The sequence below is a fragment of the Naumovozyma dairenensis genome, chromosome 9 (assembly GCF_000227115.2).
Source record: "Naumovozyma dairenensis CBS 421 chromosome 9, complete genome".
In the NCBI taxonomy this organism is placed as follows: domain Eukaryota; kingdom Fungi; phylum Ascomycota; class Saccharomycetes; order Saccharomycetales; family Saccharomycetaceae; genus Naumovozyma; species Naumovozyma dairenensis.
The window spans coordinates 497504-514627 of NC_016487.1; the positions used below are offsets into that span (position 1 = coordinate 497504).

Sequence of the window (17124 nt, forward strand, 5' to 3'; positions counted from 1 at the left end):
AACTGCCAAGATGGCCTTTGGATCTATTTATAATAGGTGTTGAATAGAAGGCGTTTTTATCCATTATGAGGTTGCCACGAGGTATTGGTTTCGGTTTCTATTATTTGCTTTCTTACCAGCGATGTACAATGGAAGATAATCTCAAATCAGTTGATATGTATAGATTAATTAACCAAGCATTCATTCATCCATTCATTCGTTTAACCATTCAACTAACACCATTCAACCGACACCATTCAATAAATTATTAGTATTCTTGTTTCTTGTATAGTACGTATAGTATAGTATAGATTGGAAAGTGTAGAACGCAAAAAAAAAATTAATGAAGATAAAATTTGCCCTCGAAACCCTTCAAACCCTAAGACAACTATTAGGAGTTTTCCATGAAAGGAAGTTAAATGGAACAATATCACGCAAACAAATTTGCAGACGTACGTACATAGGCAGACTTCATAGTATCATATAAAACTACTTCAAGACTATAGAAATACCAGCATATAGAACAGAAGTACGTCAAGGAAGTTCAGTGAACTAACATTTTTTTATCCCGCTAGATAAAGCTCCAACTTTGCGTTGAATTGTACATTATTCACAGGTATTTTCGAATCCTAAACAAAGTAGCGTAACAAGGAAACGACGCTCTTATATGGATCAATAGGAGGACATTTCTAATTTTGCTTTTAACGTTAAAGGAAAGGAGGTATTGTCTTTTTTGAAAATAATAAGTTTTTGAGCTCTAATAAATTTCTAGCCTGTACCAACATAATAAGAATCAACGTATTTTTAGGGCGTCATTCAGGTAGTAAGTGGTTGATCGCAAACCAATCTAAATATTGAAGAACCAATATATATCACACAGCCCGAACCCATAGGAGAACGAAGGTGTTCACAGCAAATGGGATTAGTATCGTCAATTTTATGTTGCAATACAGAATTTGAAGACTCAGAACTCGGTAATACTAGGAACTTAAGACTGCCTGATAATAAAGAATATAAAAATACGATGATGACAATTGCTGCATCCTCTATTCATGATAACACTGTTAAGCGTGAGAAACCCTATAAAGATGAGAATACAGATAAACTAAATGCTCCTCCAGATTATAAAACTAGGATAAGCCTTGCCAATAATAACGGAGATGTAACAAAAACTTCTTCCAAACTACTGACCTTAGATGAATCTGATGATGAAAAGGAACCCACATTTGTTGAAGAAAAACATCAAATCGAATACGATGATGCTTCTGATAGCCAGAAAGAGCATCAGCTAGGTGGTGTGACATCTTCGGATGAAAGAAGTCATGAAATACAGGGGCCAGTAGAGATAGATACGACAAATATACAGTCTATTAATCCCTCGTACTCTATTCCGCAGACTGACATTGACCAGAATAATTATGCCTTGGAAAATACACAGGATCGTCCATCAGATAACGATTATAGCGACATGGATCAAGACGATACCTATATAGATCTGTCATTATTACAACCTGATCAATATCACGCTTCTGGCTTTAGGACTTTGTTACCACCGCAAACAAACGAGTGTTTTGGGAAGAAATGTTTAGTGCTAGATCTTGACGAAACATTAGTTCATTCTTCCTTCAAGTATCTCCATACAGCAGATTTTGTCTTACCAGTCGATATCGATGATCAAATTCATAACGTGTATGTCATTAAGAGGCCTGGTGTTGATGAGTTTCTCCGGAGGGTAGCCCAACTATATGAAGTCGTCGTTTTCACGGCTAGTGTCTCACGTTACGGAGATCCTCTTTTAGATATATTAGACAGTTCAAATTCCATTCATCATCGCCTCTTCAGAGAAGCATGCTATAACTATGAAGGAAACTATGTTAAAAATTTAGCACAGATAGGAAGACCTCTTTCTGAAATTGTAATACTTGATAATTCCCCCGCATCTTATATGTTTCATCCACAACATGCAATTCCCATCTCATCCTGGTTTTCTGACACACACGATAATGAATTGTTAGACATTATACCTTTGTTAGAAGACCTTTCGCAGAAATATGTCCCCGATGTCGGGAAAATATTAGATGTAACCATATGATAGATAACCGTATTTTATAAAAGGCAAATCGCATTTTAATTATTAATAGAGTTGATATCACAAGACGTTCTATTATTCCGTTCAACTTTAGGAAGCTGGTCTTCCTTTGTACCCTGTACATAAATCAACAGATTGTGATATGCAAATGGGTCAAACCAAACTAGACTATATGTAGCGTTACGTATTCTAACAAGACTCGACTGTTTACATTATATCAATTAGCGTGATAGATGCCCCTTGTAGGCACACTGACTTATGTGTAGGTATCATAAAGGGAAAACAATATTATCATATATCCTATTAGCGTAGATTATATAATTCTATAAACACAAAAAGGCTCGACTTCTTAGAATATGAATGGTGGGACATTGGCTTTTTTATTAAATTTTATTGGAGTCCTTAAGTTCTTTGTCCTTTTTTACATTTTTATCTTCGTATTGGAAGACGGTACCAACAATTTGTTTCTTTCTTTCGGATCGGAATTCCATATCTTTTCTAGTACGTCTCTCATTCATTTCTCTTCTCTTGATGGAATTTAATTCGATATTCTTAATTTCTTGTGCCTTCTTAACAACAATGGGGACGTGTCTATGTTTACTAATTCTTTTAATTTCAGGCATATGTCTGAACCTTTCTTTTAATTTCTCATCATATTCTAATTTATTCTTTTCTTTAGTAGTCTTGACATTGGATCTTTCCCAAGCTTTACTTCTCCACAGTCTAACATTACCATCATCTGAACCACTGATAACATATTTCGAATCCATAGAGAATTTGACTTGGAATACGTGTTGCATTCTCTTAGTATGATATATTTCTCTAGAGTGACCTTGATTAGTTTTGAAAATTCTAATAGTTTTATCGTATGAACCTGTCACAATCTCATCACCTGTTGGTGAGAAGTCGACGTCCATAACTGCACTCACATGATCTTTAAAAACGTTAATTGCTCTAGACATGTTTCTCATGTCATAATAATAAGCATTATGATCTTCATTACCGATAACGAAATTAAAAGCTTCCATTGGATTCCAACAAATCGCATTTGTCCTCATTGTTTGAACAATCTTTTGAGTTGGGGAATTCGTTCTCAAATCGTATAAAACAATAGAGTTGTCACTTCCTGCACTAGCAAAAATATCTGTTTCATTTTGATTAAATTTCACAGTAGTAATGTTATCTGCGCCCCATGATAGATTAGATAATGGAGTGGATCGATTACTATCCCAAAGTTGAATTTGCGCACCACCTGTGACGAAATTAGAATTTGATCTATGATGATCTATACCTTGGAAGGCAATATCACTGTAAAAAGTTTTTAGTAGACCGCTGGTTGTATTAAGTTGCTCATCATCTTTAAGATTGACATAATCTTCACTATTTACAGACCATAATTTCACAGTCTTGTCATCACTACAGGAAAGCATAAAATTATCATTCTTATTTTTAGATAAATGTTCTGGAGTAACACAAAGCCCTGTAATAAGCCCGTAATGAGCCTTAAAGGAACATACTTCATCACGCGTGGACATGTTCCAGTATTTAATAACACCGTCTGCGGAACCTGTTGCTAATTTGTTTAGATTTCTATAATTTTTGGCAATAACATAAACACCATCTCTATGACCGTATCCTAATTGACCGACAAAAGGCTTAGCGAACATACGTTCCATCTTAGTAGCCGTCAACGCTTTGGTATACTCACGAGCTCTTTCAAACGGATGTAGCTCAGGGTTCAAATTACGAGGAAGTTGCGATTCTTGAGTGCTTTTCACTGGGACATAATCGTCTGCGCTTCTTTTGATAGTTTTGATTTTCATGTTTGCTGGTGATAAGGAGTCGATACAAACCGTTACTGAAATGAATGGCAATTATCTCCTCTATAAGTTCAAAGTATACTAGCAATCTAGAATTCTATCTTTAGATCAATAACTTATTTATGCACCTATTCGAGTGTTGACCTGTTAGAGGTTATCTAACGTTATGTAGTTCTTTAACTAGTTATAGAGATGAGATGAGATGAGATGAGATGAGATGAAATTTTTCAAGAAATTTTACCAAAAAAAAAAAACTCCAAAAGAAAACGGACCTTTTTTGAATTTTAAGAGAGGCTGCTACTGAGTATGGTTAAGAGGAAGACTCCGATAGACTTTTAACACCGAAACAACACTCAACATCATCATTTGTATCCATAACCGAGGCCCAATAGGATACGATCAGAACGGGAACGACCAGAGCAGTTTTGTTTGTCGATTAGGAACAAATAGGAGAACTTTTTTTTACTAAGAAAGAATGGAAATTACACCACCTGATTCTTATCACAATGAACCTAAAAAAAGAAGAAAGCAAATTAAATCTTGTATGTTTTGTCGTAAGAGAAAACTAAAATGTGATAAAGCAAAACCAATGTGTGGGCAATGTAAAGAGCGTAAACTACCTGACTGTCTCTATACAGATTTTAATTTTCCTGTTAATTCGATGAAGGATCTCTTTGATAACACTCCGAACCTAGAATTAATGGAAAGAATCAAGCTTTTAGAACAAGAAGTTGATGAATTAAGGCGACAACAACAGCTGCCATCACGGCAGTCTATTAATACTAATGTGAGTAATAACAACATTTCTAATAGCAACAATATACAAGATACAATCTTCAAACACGAGACAATAATGGTACGCGAAATGGGTAATCCATTATGGAATTTTAGAATTCAAAAAATCTCACAGGGGAAGAGTCTTATCTTTGGACCGACTTCATGGAAGACATCAATATATCTTGAAAGCGAACCTGTTAGAGAGAAACATTTTGATTTATGGGGAGAAATAATCTCCAATCAAAAAATATGGAATCAAGAGCATGGTATAACAACAAAAGAGTTTAGTGTTTTAGAAAGTTCTATTGCAAATGATTTAACGGTTATGGAATCAATGTGTCAGGAACTTCCGAGATATGAAGAGATTAAAACATGCCTTGCGGATTATTTTACTTCACCATTAAGGGAGCTCTTAGAAATCATGCCGGAAAAGACAATAGTATCAGTATTTGAGCAACATTTTATTGCTGGTGGTGCATTTGATCCGAAGACAGGTATTAAACAGTCCATCAAATTTTCTATTAGAGAACCGCAAGATTATTTTCGCGTTGGAGTTATCGTTTCCATAATTTGTATTCAAAAATTTCCGCAACAGATTCCTGCATCGATAGAGAAGTTTTTCACATTCCTTTCAGGTGTTCCATTATCATCCGTCAATTCAATTGATAAAGCATACTTCTTCGCCTTCCAATATATTTATAGAATATATCACTGTCCAAATGCCAATTGGGATGGCTCAGAAGTGGCAGATTTAGTTGCTTTGCTTTGTCAAAGTTGTTTAAATCTAGGTCTAGATGATATGGATAGATGGTGTAAAGATGAGGGGGGCGAACAAGGAGAAGAACAGAAAGATGTTAATGGTAATAGTTATGACGACGAAGTAAAGAGTTTAACATTATTATGGAATTTCACGCTATTTGCAGATGTTTGTGTTTCTTTTGACATGGGAAAACCTTTATTCATTTCAAATAACCATTTTGATCATACTCGATACTTTAGAAACGTACTAACAGATAAATCAGTAGGTCCCAAAAAATGTAGAAGGGATAGGTTAATGAAGAATTTTCTTAAAGTTGGAAGGCAATGTATCAACAAAGTGAATGATCTAATGGAGCCGGTCGATTTAATTTCACTAACTACTGAGCTGTTAGAATTCATTGAATCATCTTTTCTGCCTATAAAATATTATACATCTATAGGTCTTATCGGTGCAGTTGATATATGGGATATTATGATTTTATCACCAACATTAGGAATGCTATTAAATTTTTTCGATATGAACAAGTCCTTCTTAAAGAATATCTCGTTTTATAACAAGAATGGTATATCAAAAATAATTTTCGTTAGTGTGTCAGCTTGCGTCACTACTTTACAAGTGATGTATGCCCGAGATTCCTACGTGAAGAGGAAAACGGATGACAATTATTTAAAACCTAATCTCAATCTCTGTTTATTATTACTTAATACTTTATCCATCCGAACTTTGGCTGAAATGTATGGATTAATGATAGAGAAATTAATGTTGCTTGAAAAGGGTAATATACGATTACCAGAAGATGACGGGGCAAATGATAGGGCAATTAATAATGTTGATATGTATATTCCAAATGATTGTTATTATCCCGTCTTAGGAACAGTTCAGAAATTTTTAAGTGCACTTGATCCATTATTTGATCCCATACTACAAGATTTCCATCGAGAAATTTCCAAATCATTCGCTTTATCTTCTTTATTTAAATTCGAAAGGTTAAGTAGATCCATGTTTGATAATGTATTAAAGTCAAGAACGCTAATTCAACAACAATGGGATGAAAGGGGATACGATTTAGACAACTTATCGGAGAAGAACATGGAAGACTTTCTCGATGATATCTGGAGTGTCTATGAGAAACAGAATCCAGATTAAGTTTCGTTATAATAGTCTATAAGGTTTATATTTAATCATATAGTAAGACCCTATTCCTTCTTAAGAAGGTTATAACTCGTGTTTATTTATTTATTTATTTTTGACCTCTTTATTTAGACATTTCTGTCAGATCCTTCTTGTATATAAAAATTGTAAGTAAAAAAATACTTTTTTCTTCTTTTCAAATTATTATATTGTTGAAGAACATAATTAGTTCTCCCTATAGTGGAAAATAAATAATTTGATATCAAGTTATTTATTATACTAAGGCTTAGTGGGAGTGAACTCACCAACAATTCTTTGTGAAGTGAAGTGAAGTTTATTAGTCTTCAGCGGGGTAACTAAACTAATCGGGCATTCTTCTTTACGTACACTTATATGCTTATACTGATTTCGCACAACGCATAACGCACAACGCATAACGCATAACGTGTAACGTGTAACGTATAAGTTAGCGCTCCATAGAATGTTAACAACATCAAAACTTACAACATGAAGACGTGTTTATAGTGTAGCATCCATTCCGTTTTAAATTTGTTTATATAAATTGACATATTGGTGTTCTGAATAACAGTTGAATTAGGAGATTTCGATTCACTAGTTGGCCATACAAAAGCAAGTTCATACTGAGAGAATATCATGATAAAGTCAACTTTAGTATATAGAGAAGATGGTATGTGGGACAATTCAGCAAATTCTTATAATTGTCATTCGAACTTTTACTAACGAAAAATGTGAAAACAATTTGCTCGGTTCTTGCGGTTTATTTTAATTTTTCTATAGGTCTCCCATTATGTACGTCAGTTGATGATGACAGTGCATCTCTATTGGATCAAAAAAAAAAGTGAAGATGGTTGTTTCTAGAATGACGCCACACTCAGCTAATGAAGCTACATTAGAGAGTGGAGCATTTGAAATCCATTATTTGAAGAAAGATTCAGTTATTTATTTCGTTATTTGTGAGATGGGGTATCCGCGTAATTTAGCATTTTCTTATTTAAGTGATGTTTCAGAGGAATTCCAACATTCATATGGTAATGAGGTGGATAAGACAAGCACTAGACCGTATGCATTTGTTAGTTTTGACACATTTTTACAAAAGACGAAGAAGATATATAGTGATAAGAAAGTACAAGATAACTTGGATCAATTGAATCAAGAATTAGTTGGTGTAAAGCAAGTGATGTCCAAAAACATTGAAGATCTGTTATATAGAGGTGATTCCCTGGATAAAATGAGTGATATGAGTGCATCCTTGAAAGAATCTTCCAAGAGATACAGGAAATCCGCTCAAAAGATTAATTTTGACCTTTTAATTAGCCAATATGCCCCAATTGCGATGGTTGCATTTTTGTTGTGTTTTTATTTTGGTGGATGTTCCTTAAAGGATAGGCAAAGGAGCATAAGCAAAAAATTAAATTCATCATAGCATTATTATTTGTAGCCATATCCATAACTATAGATACATATATATCTTTGCAAAGCTGAACTACAAGTACTAATTTTAATCTTAATCTAGTAGAAGAATCTGGCCTATATCATTAGGATATTTAACCCTAAACCATTGTCAACCAGAATATAGGGCTGTCAATGGCCGGGGTGTGTGTCCATACGTCATTTACCCTTAGGGCTTTCTGTACTGTAAGTCTTTATTTTCGAGTCTCTAAAAAAATATTTTAGGGAGAGTTTAGATACATTAGTAGTAGTACATTCGAATATTTACAACCAACATATTGGCTAACTAAAGAGTTGTTGTAACACTCATCAAGACCTCTACATATTGCTCTAAAATAGTATCTCTTCCAATAGGAAAAAAATACAATCACTTAATAAACTAAAAAACAAAAGCTTTCCCCTTAAAATACTGTTGCAAAAATGGCTGATACAAATGAATTGGCTACTTTGATTAAGAAATTCCGATTCACTCGCGTCTTAGACTCTAACCCACAAACAAAGGTCCTTTCCTTGCTAGGTACTATTGACTCTCAAGATGCTATCGTTACCGCGGAAAAGACCCATTTCATCTTCGATGAAACTGTTAGAAGACCTTCTCAAGATGTTACAAATCCATTACCAATCTTTTATCACTGCGAAAATGAATATTCATGTATAAATGGTCTTGAAGAATTAAAAGAATTGACTTCAAATGATATTTACTATTGGGGGCTTTCTGTAATAAAACAGGATTTGAAATATAATCCTACAGCTAAATTGAATTTGATTTGGCCTGCGACTGCCGTTCATATTAAAAATAATGAACAACAAAATTTCCATCTAATTAGAGAAACTCCTGAAATTTATAAAAAAGTTGTAGAACCTTACATTAATGAAATGGTTAATGCGGGTAATTTGAAATGGGTTAATAATATCTTATATGAAGATGCGGAATCTGAACGTGTCGTCTATAAAGATTATTCTGCTGATAACAAAAAGGAAAGTTTTATCCTTTTACCCGATATGAAATGGGATGGCCTAAGTATTGATTCATTATATTTAGTGGCAATTGTCTATAGAGATGACATTAAATCTGTAAGAGACCTCAAACCAACCGATAAAGAATGGTTAACTAATTTAAACAATAAGATTAAATCAGTGGTCCCTGGTTGTTATAATTATGCTATTAATCCGGATGAATTAAGAATCTTTGTTCATTACCAACCGTCATATTATCATTTCCACATTCATGTCGTAAATATCAAACATCCAGGGTTAGGTAATGGAATTGCTGCAGGTAAGGCAATCCTATTAGATGATATCATTGAATCTTTAAATTATTTGGGTCCCGAAGGATTCATGAAGAAAACAATGACATATGTCCTCGGAGAAAATCACGATTTATGGAAAAGAGGTCTTGAAGAGGAATTGTCAAAGCAACTAAAGAATGATGGAATCCCGGAACCTCCTAAAATCGTTGATGGTTTCGCATTAAATCACTAAAATAAACTCTAAAGTCAACAAGGAGTTACATCACCGTTCAATATATATATATCTATATACCCTATGAACTATCAACCGTCAATTTTCTGTTGTTTGTTCTTTGGAATTCACTAGAATATATACACATACATAATTTGTTGTACATTTATATATAAAAAGCAAGACAGAGTAACCATCAAAACATTCATTGTTCATCAATAGTGAACTACTTTTCTTATAGGATGTCCATTGATCTACGTAGTATATTTCTCTAGTATCAAATTAGCTTTTCGGGCCCACCTGTATTTTTTAAAGGGTTGTGCTTACAGTGAACAGTAAACAATAGCTCCGATCTCACTAGAGTACATGGTCTAAAATTAGGACTTTTAACCTCTCTAAAGGTTGTTCCATGAACATGAATATATATATATATATATATATCTCACTATCTAAGCACGATTAAAACTCCAAGTAGAAACCATTAGAATACATTTAAACGTCACCATTGGGCTATTCTACTTTAGAACTACCACTTTACTAAACCAATTAATCATGCATACAAAACGACAACATTATGAAGAATTGAAATCGATATGGAACGAAATAGAAAGAATAGCATTTGAATTAAGTGGTGATTCAAAAATATATAAAATAGGTGCTGATCCAAGAGATTTCAACGTACTTTGGAGATCATACATAATATCATTGAATGAGAAGCATAAAACTTCAATAGATAAACTTAAACAGGAAAACGAGATAGAACGACCATCTAGGAATTCCTCTTCATTTGACCTTGGAGGCAAAGAAGATGAAGAGCTTTCGCTTTTCAATGAGATGCCATTGGAAGAAAAAATAATGAAAGTAAATGTGTTCCTTAGGACTGAATTTTATTATTGTTACTTCTGTAATTTAAAATACACTAGTGAAAAAGAACTATTTCAAAATTGTCCTGGCATTCGTAAGATTGATCATGAGTAATGACGGAACTTTATTGGAATTTCGCTCAAAATAAACCTTGCATTATAGCAGTATAATATGTTGTATTATATTCTGCATATTTCATTAACTATTTCAGTTATTAATTCATTTTCAGGTTTTGCATATCGTCCATGTATTATCACAATAATTCTTTTAAATAAATACCTTTGGCATATATACTATATATCAGACCTAAATATGGCATCTCATTCTCTAGCAGACACGACTTTGAAACCTTCCGCTAGTAAGGTAGCTGCTTTTTCATTCTTATACGGGATACTGGTCAAGATAAATGAAATATCATCCCATTGTTTCTGAGTTTCACATTTGTCAAGCCTACTAACTAACTTATCACTCAATTGTTTTTGGTATTTCTCCTTATCAATGAACGCTAATAAGAACTTAAGTATTTTCTTAAAACTATTCTTATCCAATGATTCATCTGAAGAAAGGTTACTAAATATGTCGATAAAACCATTATAAATAGCATTATCTTTAGTAGCCAACTCAGAAAAGAATAAACGACACATATCACTGATACTCTGATCTGAATTTTCTAAGCATTTCGCCATTTCACTCAGTTGACCCTTAACTTTGACTTGTCCTGCTAGAATCAAAAACGTCACTGTCATTAAGCACGTACGTTGTACCATTAAATTACTGTCATGTAATCTACGATATAAGTAATCTGTATTTTCGTCAACCAAATTGTTGAAGCAAACTGCCATATCTCCAAGACCCAAGACTGCATTCGAACGGATAATTGGGTCAGAGGATTTTTCCATTACAGTGATTAATAGCGGTAAGCTTTTTTCACAATATTTGGAAGAGATGCACATTAGCTTTTGAAGGCATAACGATGCACTCCTCATTAAAATCGGATCATTAAATCTAGATGAATTAGAAACAATTTCTTCTACGATGGGACAAAAACGACCAAGTAATGAGTTTTCACCGTTTAATAATTCATCTTCTTTAATAAATAGAATGGCATCGGCAAAATCATCTTCATTTGTACCACCAATCATCGCCAACTCATCATCTTTTGTACGGTCAACAGTTTCATTTCCTAACGTATTACTCGTATTAGCATTACTTTGCTCTTTCTGATTCCTAATTTGTTCCTTCTCTCTGCCTTTCAATATCTCAGCTTCAATTTTCCTCTTTTTAAAATCCGCTTCACATTTCTCTAGATAAACTAATGTCTTGATAGCCACTTGACCAACTATAAACAACAATTGGCTTAAAGATGTAGATCGCGATATATCTCGTGAATGGAACGAGTCCTCAGAAGTTGAGTTATACTCAGGTTTACCAAAAGTCATCATTGTTTTCTCTCTAATCATTTCACTAGCTAATACATCTGGTTGGGAAGAAATTGTGAAAAAAGCACTAATAGCTTGTTCACACATTGGGTAGTACTCTAAGTCATTTGTATAACCTATAATCATACTATAAAGTCTTTTTATGGCTTCTGCTTCATGTTTGTCACTTATCAACGATAATGGAGAGTTTATCGAATTACTTTTCCTTTTAACAATTCTTTCTAACGTTAAGCAAGAATATCGACAGAATTTCAAATCTTGGCTACCAATTGTGCCTAAACCAATATTTAATAACGAGTCTAATCCTTTTAAAGCAATCTCATGATTTTCCAAGGCTAACATACCTAGAATAATAATAGACCCATGTATTTGTTCTTTTGTAAAAGTGATACCAGTTGATGTATCTGTCGCCTGTTTGGATGCTGAGTTATAAATGGCCCACAGGACGTTGATAATATTTTCATCAATCAAATGACGCTCATACATCATCCCTAATAATTGTTCTAGTGATGCTAGATCGGAAATGGAAGCATCCATAGTTAACTGAATCAAGTTTAGCGCGATATGAGTCGCCTTCTCTCTAAAATTATAACTATCAGGGGCTGTTAAAAACAATTGTTTATAACAAGCTATTAAGTGTGTCGGTATGTTGGTACCTTCATCGTTAGTGCCTTTCATCCAAACTAAGTGTAACATCTTTTTAATACCTAATTTACTTGTTTTCAAACCATACGCATCTGATAGAATTAGGAAATCCATAGCTTCTAAAACTTCATTTCTGTTCTTCGAAAACAATAATGTAGATACAATGCTGATACCTTGATGTATATCTTTGATGAATTCGATTGCATCCTTATAGTATGCGGTCATTAGTTTTAATTTCAGTAATGTATTTGTATCCGTTGTGTTGACTTCTTCTGTTTCAATCTCCATTCTTGAGAGCTCTTGCTCACCATCACTATCGCTATCCATTTCTTCGTCGTGATCATCTGAATCCCCTTTAGAACTCTCATTATCTTTGGAAGGGGGTAGTTCATTCGTGTTTCGGCTGGTCTCTGTCTTTGAGTTTGATGCCATAAAATTCTCCAATCGATTCTTCACTGCTTTCAAATGCTTTTCCCAATCGTCTAATGTCAATTGTGTACCATGAACACCATTGAAGGGATGTTTTAAGAGAAGATTTGACAATAATTTAATTGCATTCCTTCTTACTAGAGAAGATTTATCTTGTAGCGATCTTACGGCTAATTTCGTAAAAACCAACTTCTTTTTATTCAATTTAATATCTAGTTGGCAAATCTTGGTACAATTTTGAATTGCCTTTGTTCGCACATATGGGTTTGAATCTTGGAATCTCTCTTCTAACAAATCTATCAGTACTGTCACTTGGTTTTTATAGTGATCTTCTTTTATCAATTGTATTATAATATTACCACATGCTTCTACCACTGAACACCGCAAAGTAATGGAGCTATTATTTAATAGATTAATTACTACCCCAATTTGTTTGATCATAACAACAGGTGATAATTCTGATAATTTGACTAAGAAATTTGAAATGGATTTGGGACCTGTCGTATCTTTCGAGTTAAAACGCCTACTACTAATTTCTTTTAATATTTCTTCTGTCAACATTGGATAATTGTATTCAGTACTCAAAATTGTCAATAATTTAGCATTAAAATTAGATAAATGTTGAAAATAGGTTAGATTCGATATTATTCCATCTTGAATAACAGAAGCTTGATTATGGGATTTGACTGACATACAAATGATTCGCTGTATAAACATCGTCAATGAATTCACCTTAGTTATTGATTCAATTTCAATAAGGACGTATAGGGGTCTCAAAAACAGACTAATGAATAAATCCTTTTCTGGAGTGGTTTGGAAAATTCTTGATAGATTGATTTCCAGGACTTTCAAAATAGATTCACATATAATTTCCACTTGATTACAGCTTTTCTTGAAAAGCTCTGCTTTTACTTTATCATTACCATCTACATTTTTCCTAGTTATGGGGGTGGATGATGAATTTGATGCAATTTTATTCATAATTTCATATAACAGCGTTAATATGACATGAATCAAATAACCATATTCTTCGAGATGTATTTTCCATTGCGGTATTAAAGACAGCATATCGTTATAGTCCATAGCGTCACCACTACTTTCATTATTACTCGAACTTGTCAGGCTCCCATTTATTTCATTGCAAAGATTAGAAAGAGATGAAGCAACTAGATATGTCAATTGATTTTGCAATTTGACAGGTAAACTAATGAATCCATGGGATAAATCTAAAAGAATTTCTAAAGTTTCAGGATCTGCATCGATTTGTTCCGGGGAGACGGCTAATCTATCAATGACAGTATTAAGATCATGTGATGGGTTAGCTACTGCTGGAAAGGATTTCTTATCACTTGTTTGAAACTTGGTAAGATGTTCTGATAGACTAAAGTCGGACATATCTATCAGTCTGCAAATGTAATGGTATGATAGATAGCCGTAAGAAAGCTCGATGAGATCTGCCCTCTTTGCAGAATATTTATCGTGATCTGACGGTTTGTATTTCGAGGACTGTTTGTTTATTTATTTATTTCCACCTTATTATCTGAATTTAAAAGATCTGGAATAGCGCCAAAAAAAATTTAACACATTAATAAATGCTAAGTGAAAATCAGAATCTGAAAAAAAAAGGAAGTCTTCCATATTATTCTTCCCAGATCGTGAAACAATCACTTCTTCTAGGTGAGAGTGTAATAACATTATATTTTAATCAATACCGACGATTTTATTACTGAAAAGGAGCTAGTTAAATTATATTTAATCGAGACAAGAGTGGAATGTCATTAACTAAGGAACAAACAGCATCCCTAATAATATCGTATTTATCTTACCTGACGAATAATAACGTATTGGATGAAGACAAGAAAGAATCATTGCGTGTGGCAATTACTTGTATTGGAGAATCATTTAGCTTAGATGGAGATATTTTACCAACTAGCCTTAAAGAAAGAACATTGAAGACTATACTTCAAGAGAATTTGAATACCCTAGAAGCTACTCAGAAGATTCATAATGAGGAAGCAGAAGCTTTGAAAAAGGAAGGAAATGAAGCTATGATCGAAGGGCAGTATGAAGAAGCGATTAAAAAATATACAGAAGCTATTCAATTCAGTAAGAATGTTGCTTATTATTCTAATAGGTCATTAGCATACTCGAAACTAGGGAGGTATGAAGATGCAGTAAATGATGCGACTTTGGCTATTAATATAGATCCGAGTTTTTCAAAGGCATATTCAAGATTAGGATACGCTAAATGCTGCCAAGATAAACTTGAAGACGGGATGACTGCTTATAAACGCGCTATTGATTTGGAAGGTACTAATGCCAGTAAAACATTGTATGATGATTATGAAGATGCAAGGTTTAAATATGAACAACTAAAAAAAAATGATGATAGTGAAGAGAGAAAAAGCATAAAGGAGGTAACAAGTGAAGAGTGTCCGGAGAAAAATAATAATCAAGATGAGGGATTCACAGCTGTAAACCACTATGCCCAAAATAATGACAATAAATCGAAAGAGGAGACAAAAGAGGAAAACAGATCACAGGCTGCTGATTTGTCGAATATAGCTCGTTTGCTAGGAAGTGGTGTAGGTGGATTGATGAATAATCCTCAATTGAAGCAGATGGTATTTCAGGCTATCAACGATAATCCTGATGCGTCACGTCAAGTGAAAGATGTTCTTAATAATCCGTTACTGAGAACGACTCTTTCAGAATTAATGAACACGAAAATGGGAGGTAAGACACCTCAAGAGATGTTGCAAAGTGGTACGGTAAACAATTTGATTCAATCTTTCCTTGCAGGAACACAACAAGGGAAAAAATGACGTGCCTTGCAACGCAAAAGCTTAAAGACTTAAAAACATAGGACATATACTAATCAAAAGCAAAATCAATTATATAGGCTTGGGAACCTTATTCTGCGCTTACGTCTACTGCAGGTACGTTCGAGAACACGAAGCTACCACGCCTGTAAAGCCGTTTCGGTTCAGAATGTTCATGATTGGGTACCAGTTTTCAAATATAACTTTACGTAACATAGAACTGCCTATTCTGATACTTTTTTTTCTTTTTTCTCTTCTCTTGAAAATGACAATAGCAATCGGATCAGCGGCTTCCTAATATATTTTATCCACGATACCCTGTTCAACTGATTTCAGAACGTAGTTACTATTTTTGAAGTTAATGTTAACCAATTAATTAATATATAGAGGAATCATCTTTGGTAGGGTGTCTGGAGGTACTATTTTATGTTTGTGATGATAGCGCCATCTCATCGAGAAATTTTTTGAAATTTTTAAAATTTTTCATTTTTCTTTGTAAACAATACAAGTCCAAAGATGAAAAATTTCTATCTCATCACAGTATTTTCACTAAGACATCTCTAATAGAAAGAAAGAAAAAACCAACCCATCATATAGTCAAAATGCGTCAAAAAAGAGCTAAATCGTACAGAAAACAACTGCTGGTATATAATCATACTTTTAAATTTAGGGCACCTTATCAAGTCCTAGTAGATAACCAGATTGTTCTCGATTGTAGTAATTCCAATTATGATCTAGCTAAAGGGCTAAAGAATACTCTTCAATCAGAAGTCAAAGTGATGATAACACAGTGTTGTATGCAAGCATTGTATGAAGAAAATAACCAGGATGCGATCGAATTGGCTAGAAGATTTGAAAGACGTCGTTGTAATCATAATCCAAAGGAACCTAAGACTGCAATTGAATGTATAGAAAGTGTCGTTAATATCAACGGCCAAAATAAACATAGATATGTAGTAGCGTCTCAGGATTTAGCAACACGAAGGAAATTAAGACAAGTTCCGGGTGTACCATTAATACATATTTCAAGGGCCGTTATGATCATGGAACCTTTAAGTGATGTAAGTGCTCAAGTCAGTAGAAGGAAGGAAAATGAAAAACTATATAAAGGTTTAAATGATCCAAAATTTACTGGCGTGAAAAGCGCTGTGGATAAAGAAACTGTTAAGGAGAAGGAATCAACTGACCAACAAAAGAAAAAGAGAAAGATCGGTCCTAAAGGTCCAAATCCCTTGAGTATGAAGAAGAAGAAGACGGCATCTAACTCAATGAATGAAAACATCAAAAATAGGGAAGGCCACAATGATGCGAACATCGATGATTCAAAGAAGAAAAGAAGAAGAAAACATAAAAGTAAAACTGGAACTGAAATAGAAAATAAAGATAAAGATGCAGCGGAGGGTGCGAACTCTGAATGACTCAACAACAGTTTTAATAT

The 17124-nt window shown here is 33.8% G+C and overlaps 10 protein-coding genes across 10 annotated transcripts in view; 7 read left to right on the top strand and 3 right to left on the bottom strand.

The window, feature by feature from the left end:
• POM34 (Pom34p) overlaps nucleotides 1-64 on the bottom strand; it is a gene marked incomplete at both ends in the record, with an annotated part of 1248 nt that extends 1184 nt beyond the window's left edge. Inside the window, one exon of the mRNA XM_003671980.1 lies at nucleotides 1-64. This exon is cut by the window's left edge and continues 1184 nt beyond it. Coding sequence (XP_003672028.1) covers nucleotides 1-64 — 64 coding nt within the window.
• Nucleotides 65-895: 831 nt separating this feature from the next.
• Nucleotides 896-2071, top strand: NDAI0I02170 (dullard-like phosphatase domain-containing protein; the record flags this gene model as incomplete). The annotated part of the gene is made up of 1 exon (XM_003671981.1): nucleotides 896-2071. The coding sequence occupies one exon, from the start codon at nucleotides 896-898 to the stop codon at nucleotides 2069-2071; it is 1176 nt and encodes a 391-aa protein (XP_003672029.1).
• Nucleotides 2072-2451: 380 nt separating this feature from the next.
• SOF1 (rRNA-processing protein SOF1) lies at nucleotides 2452-3891 on the bottom strand (the record flags this gene model as incomplete). Its single annotated transcript, XM_003671982.1, has 1 exon — nucleotides 2452-3891. The coding sequence occupies one exon, from the start codon at nucleotides 3889-3891 to the stop codon at nucleotides 2452-2454; it is 1440 nt and encodes a 479-aa protein (XP_003672030.1).
• A 472-nt stretch (nucleotides 3892-4363) lies between these two features.
• On the top strand, nucleotides 4364-6571 carry PDR8 (Pdr8p; the record flags this gene model as incomplete). The annotated part of the gene is made up of 1 exon (XM_003671983.1): nucleotides 4364-6571. One exon carries the CDS (start codon nucleotides 4364-4366, stop codon nucleotides 6569-6571), a length of 2208 nt encoding a protein of 735 aa, XP_003672031.1.
• Nucleotides 6572-7421: 850 nt separating this feature from the next.
• SEC22 (SNAP receptor SEC22) lies at nucleotides 7422-8000 on the top strand (the record flags this gene model as incomplete). Its single annotated transcript, XM_003671984.1, has 1 exon — nucleotides 7422-8000. One exon carries the CDS (start codon nucleotides 7422-7424, stop codon nucleotides 7998-8000), a length of 579 nt encoding a protein of 192 aa, XP_003672032.1.
• A 446-nt stretch (nucleotides 8001-8446) lies between these two features.
• DCS1 (5'-(N(7)-methyl 5'-triphosphoguanosine)-(mRNA) diphosphatase) lies at nucleotides 8447-9508 on the top strand (the record flags this gene model as incomplete). Its single annotated transcript, XM_003671985.1, has 1 exon — nucleotides 8447-9508. One exon carries the CDS (start codon nucleotides 8447-8449, stop codon nucleotides 9506-9508), a length of 1062 nt encoding a protein of 353 aa, XP_003672033.1.
• A 531-nt stretch (nucleotides 9509-10039) lies between these two features.
• On the top strand, nucleotides 10040-10465 carry CMG1 (Cmg1p; the record flags this gene model as incomplete). The annotated part of the gene is made up of 1 exon (XM_003671986.1): nucleotides 10040-10465. The coding sequence occupies one exon, from the start codon at nucleotides 10040-10042 to the stop codon at nucleotides 10463-10465; it is 426 nt and encodes a 141-aa protein (XP_003672034.1).
• A 206-nt stretch (nucleotides 10466-10671) lies between these two features.
• On the bottom strand, nucleotides 10672-14259 carry YCS4 (condensin subunit YCS4; the record flags this gene model as incomplete). The annotated part of the gene is made up of 1 exon (XM_003671987.1): nucleotides 10672-14259. The coding sequence occupies one exon, from the start codon at nucleotides 14257-14259 to the stop codon at nucleotides 10672-10674; it is 3588 nt and encodes a 1195-aa protein (XP_003672035.1).
• Nucleotides 14260-14636: 377 nt separating this feature from the next.
• On the top strand, nucleotides 14637-15689 carry NDAI0I02240 (uncharacterized protein; the record flags this gene model as incomplete). The annotated part of the gene is made up of 1 exon (XM_003671988.1): nucleotides 14637-15689. One exon carries the CDS (start codon nucleotides 14637-14639, stop codon nucleotides 15687-15689), a length of 1053 nt encoding a protein of 350 aa, XP_003672036.1.
• A 599-nt stretch (nucleotides 15690-16288) lies between these two features.
• Nucleotides 16289-17104, top strand: UTP23 (rRNA-binding ribosome biosynthesis protein UTP23; the record flags this gene model as incomplete). The annotated part of the gene is made up of 1 exon (XM_003671989.1): nucleotides 16289-17104. One exon carries the CDS (start codon nucleotides 16289-16291, stop codon nucleotides 17102-17104), a length of 816 nt encoding a protein of 271 aa, XP_003672037.1.
• Between the last annotated feature and the right edge of the window lie 20 nt (nucleotides 17105-17124).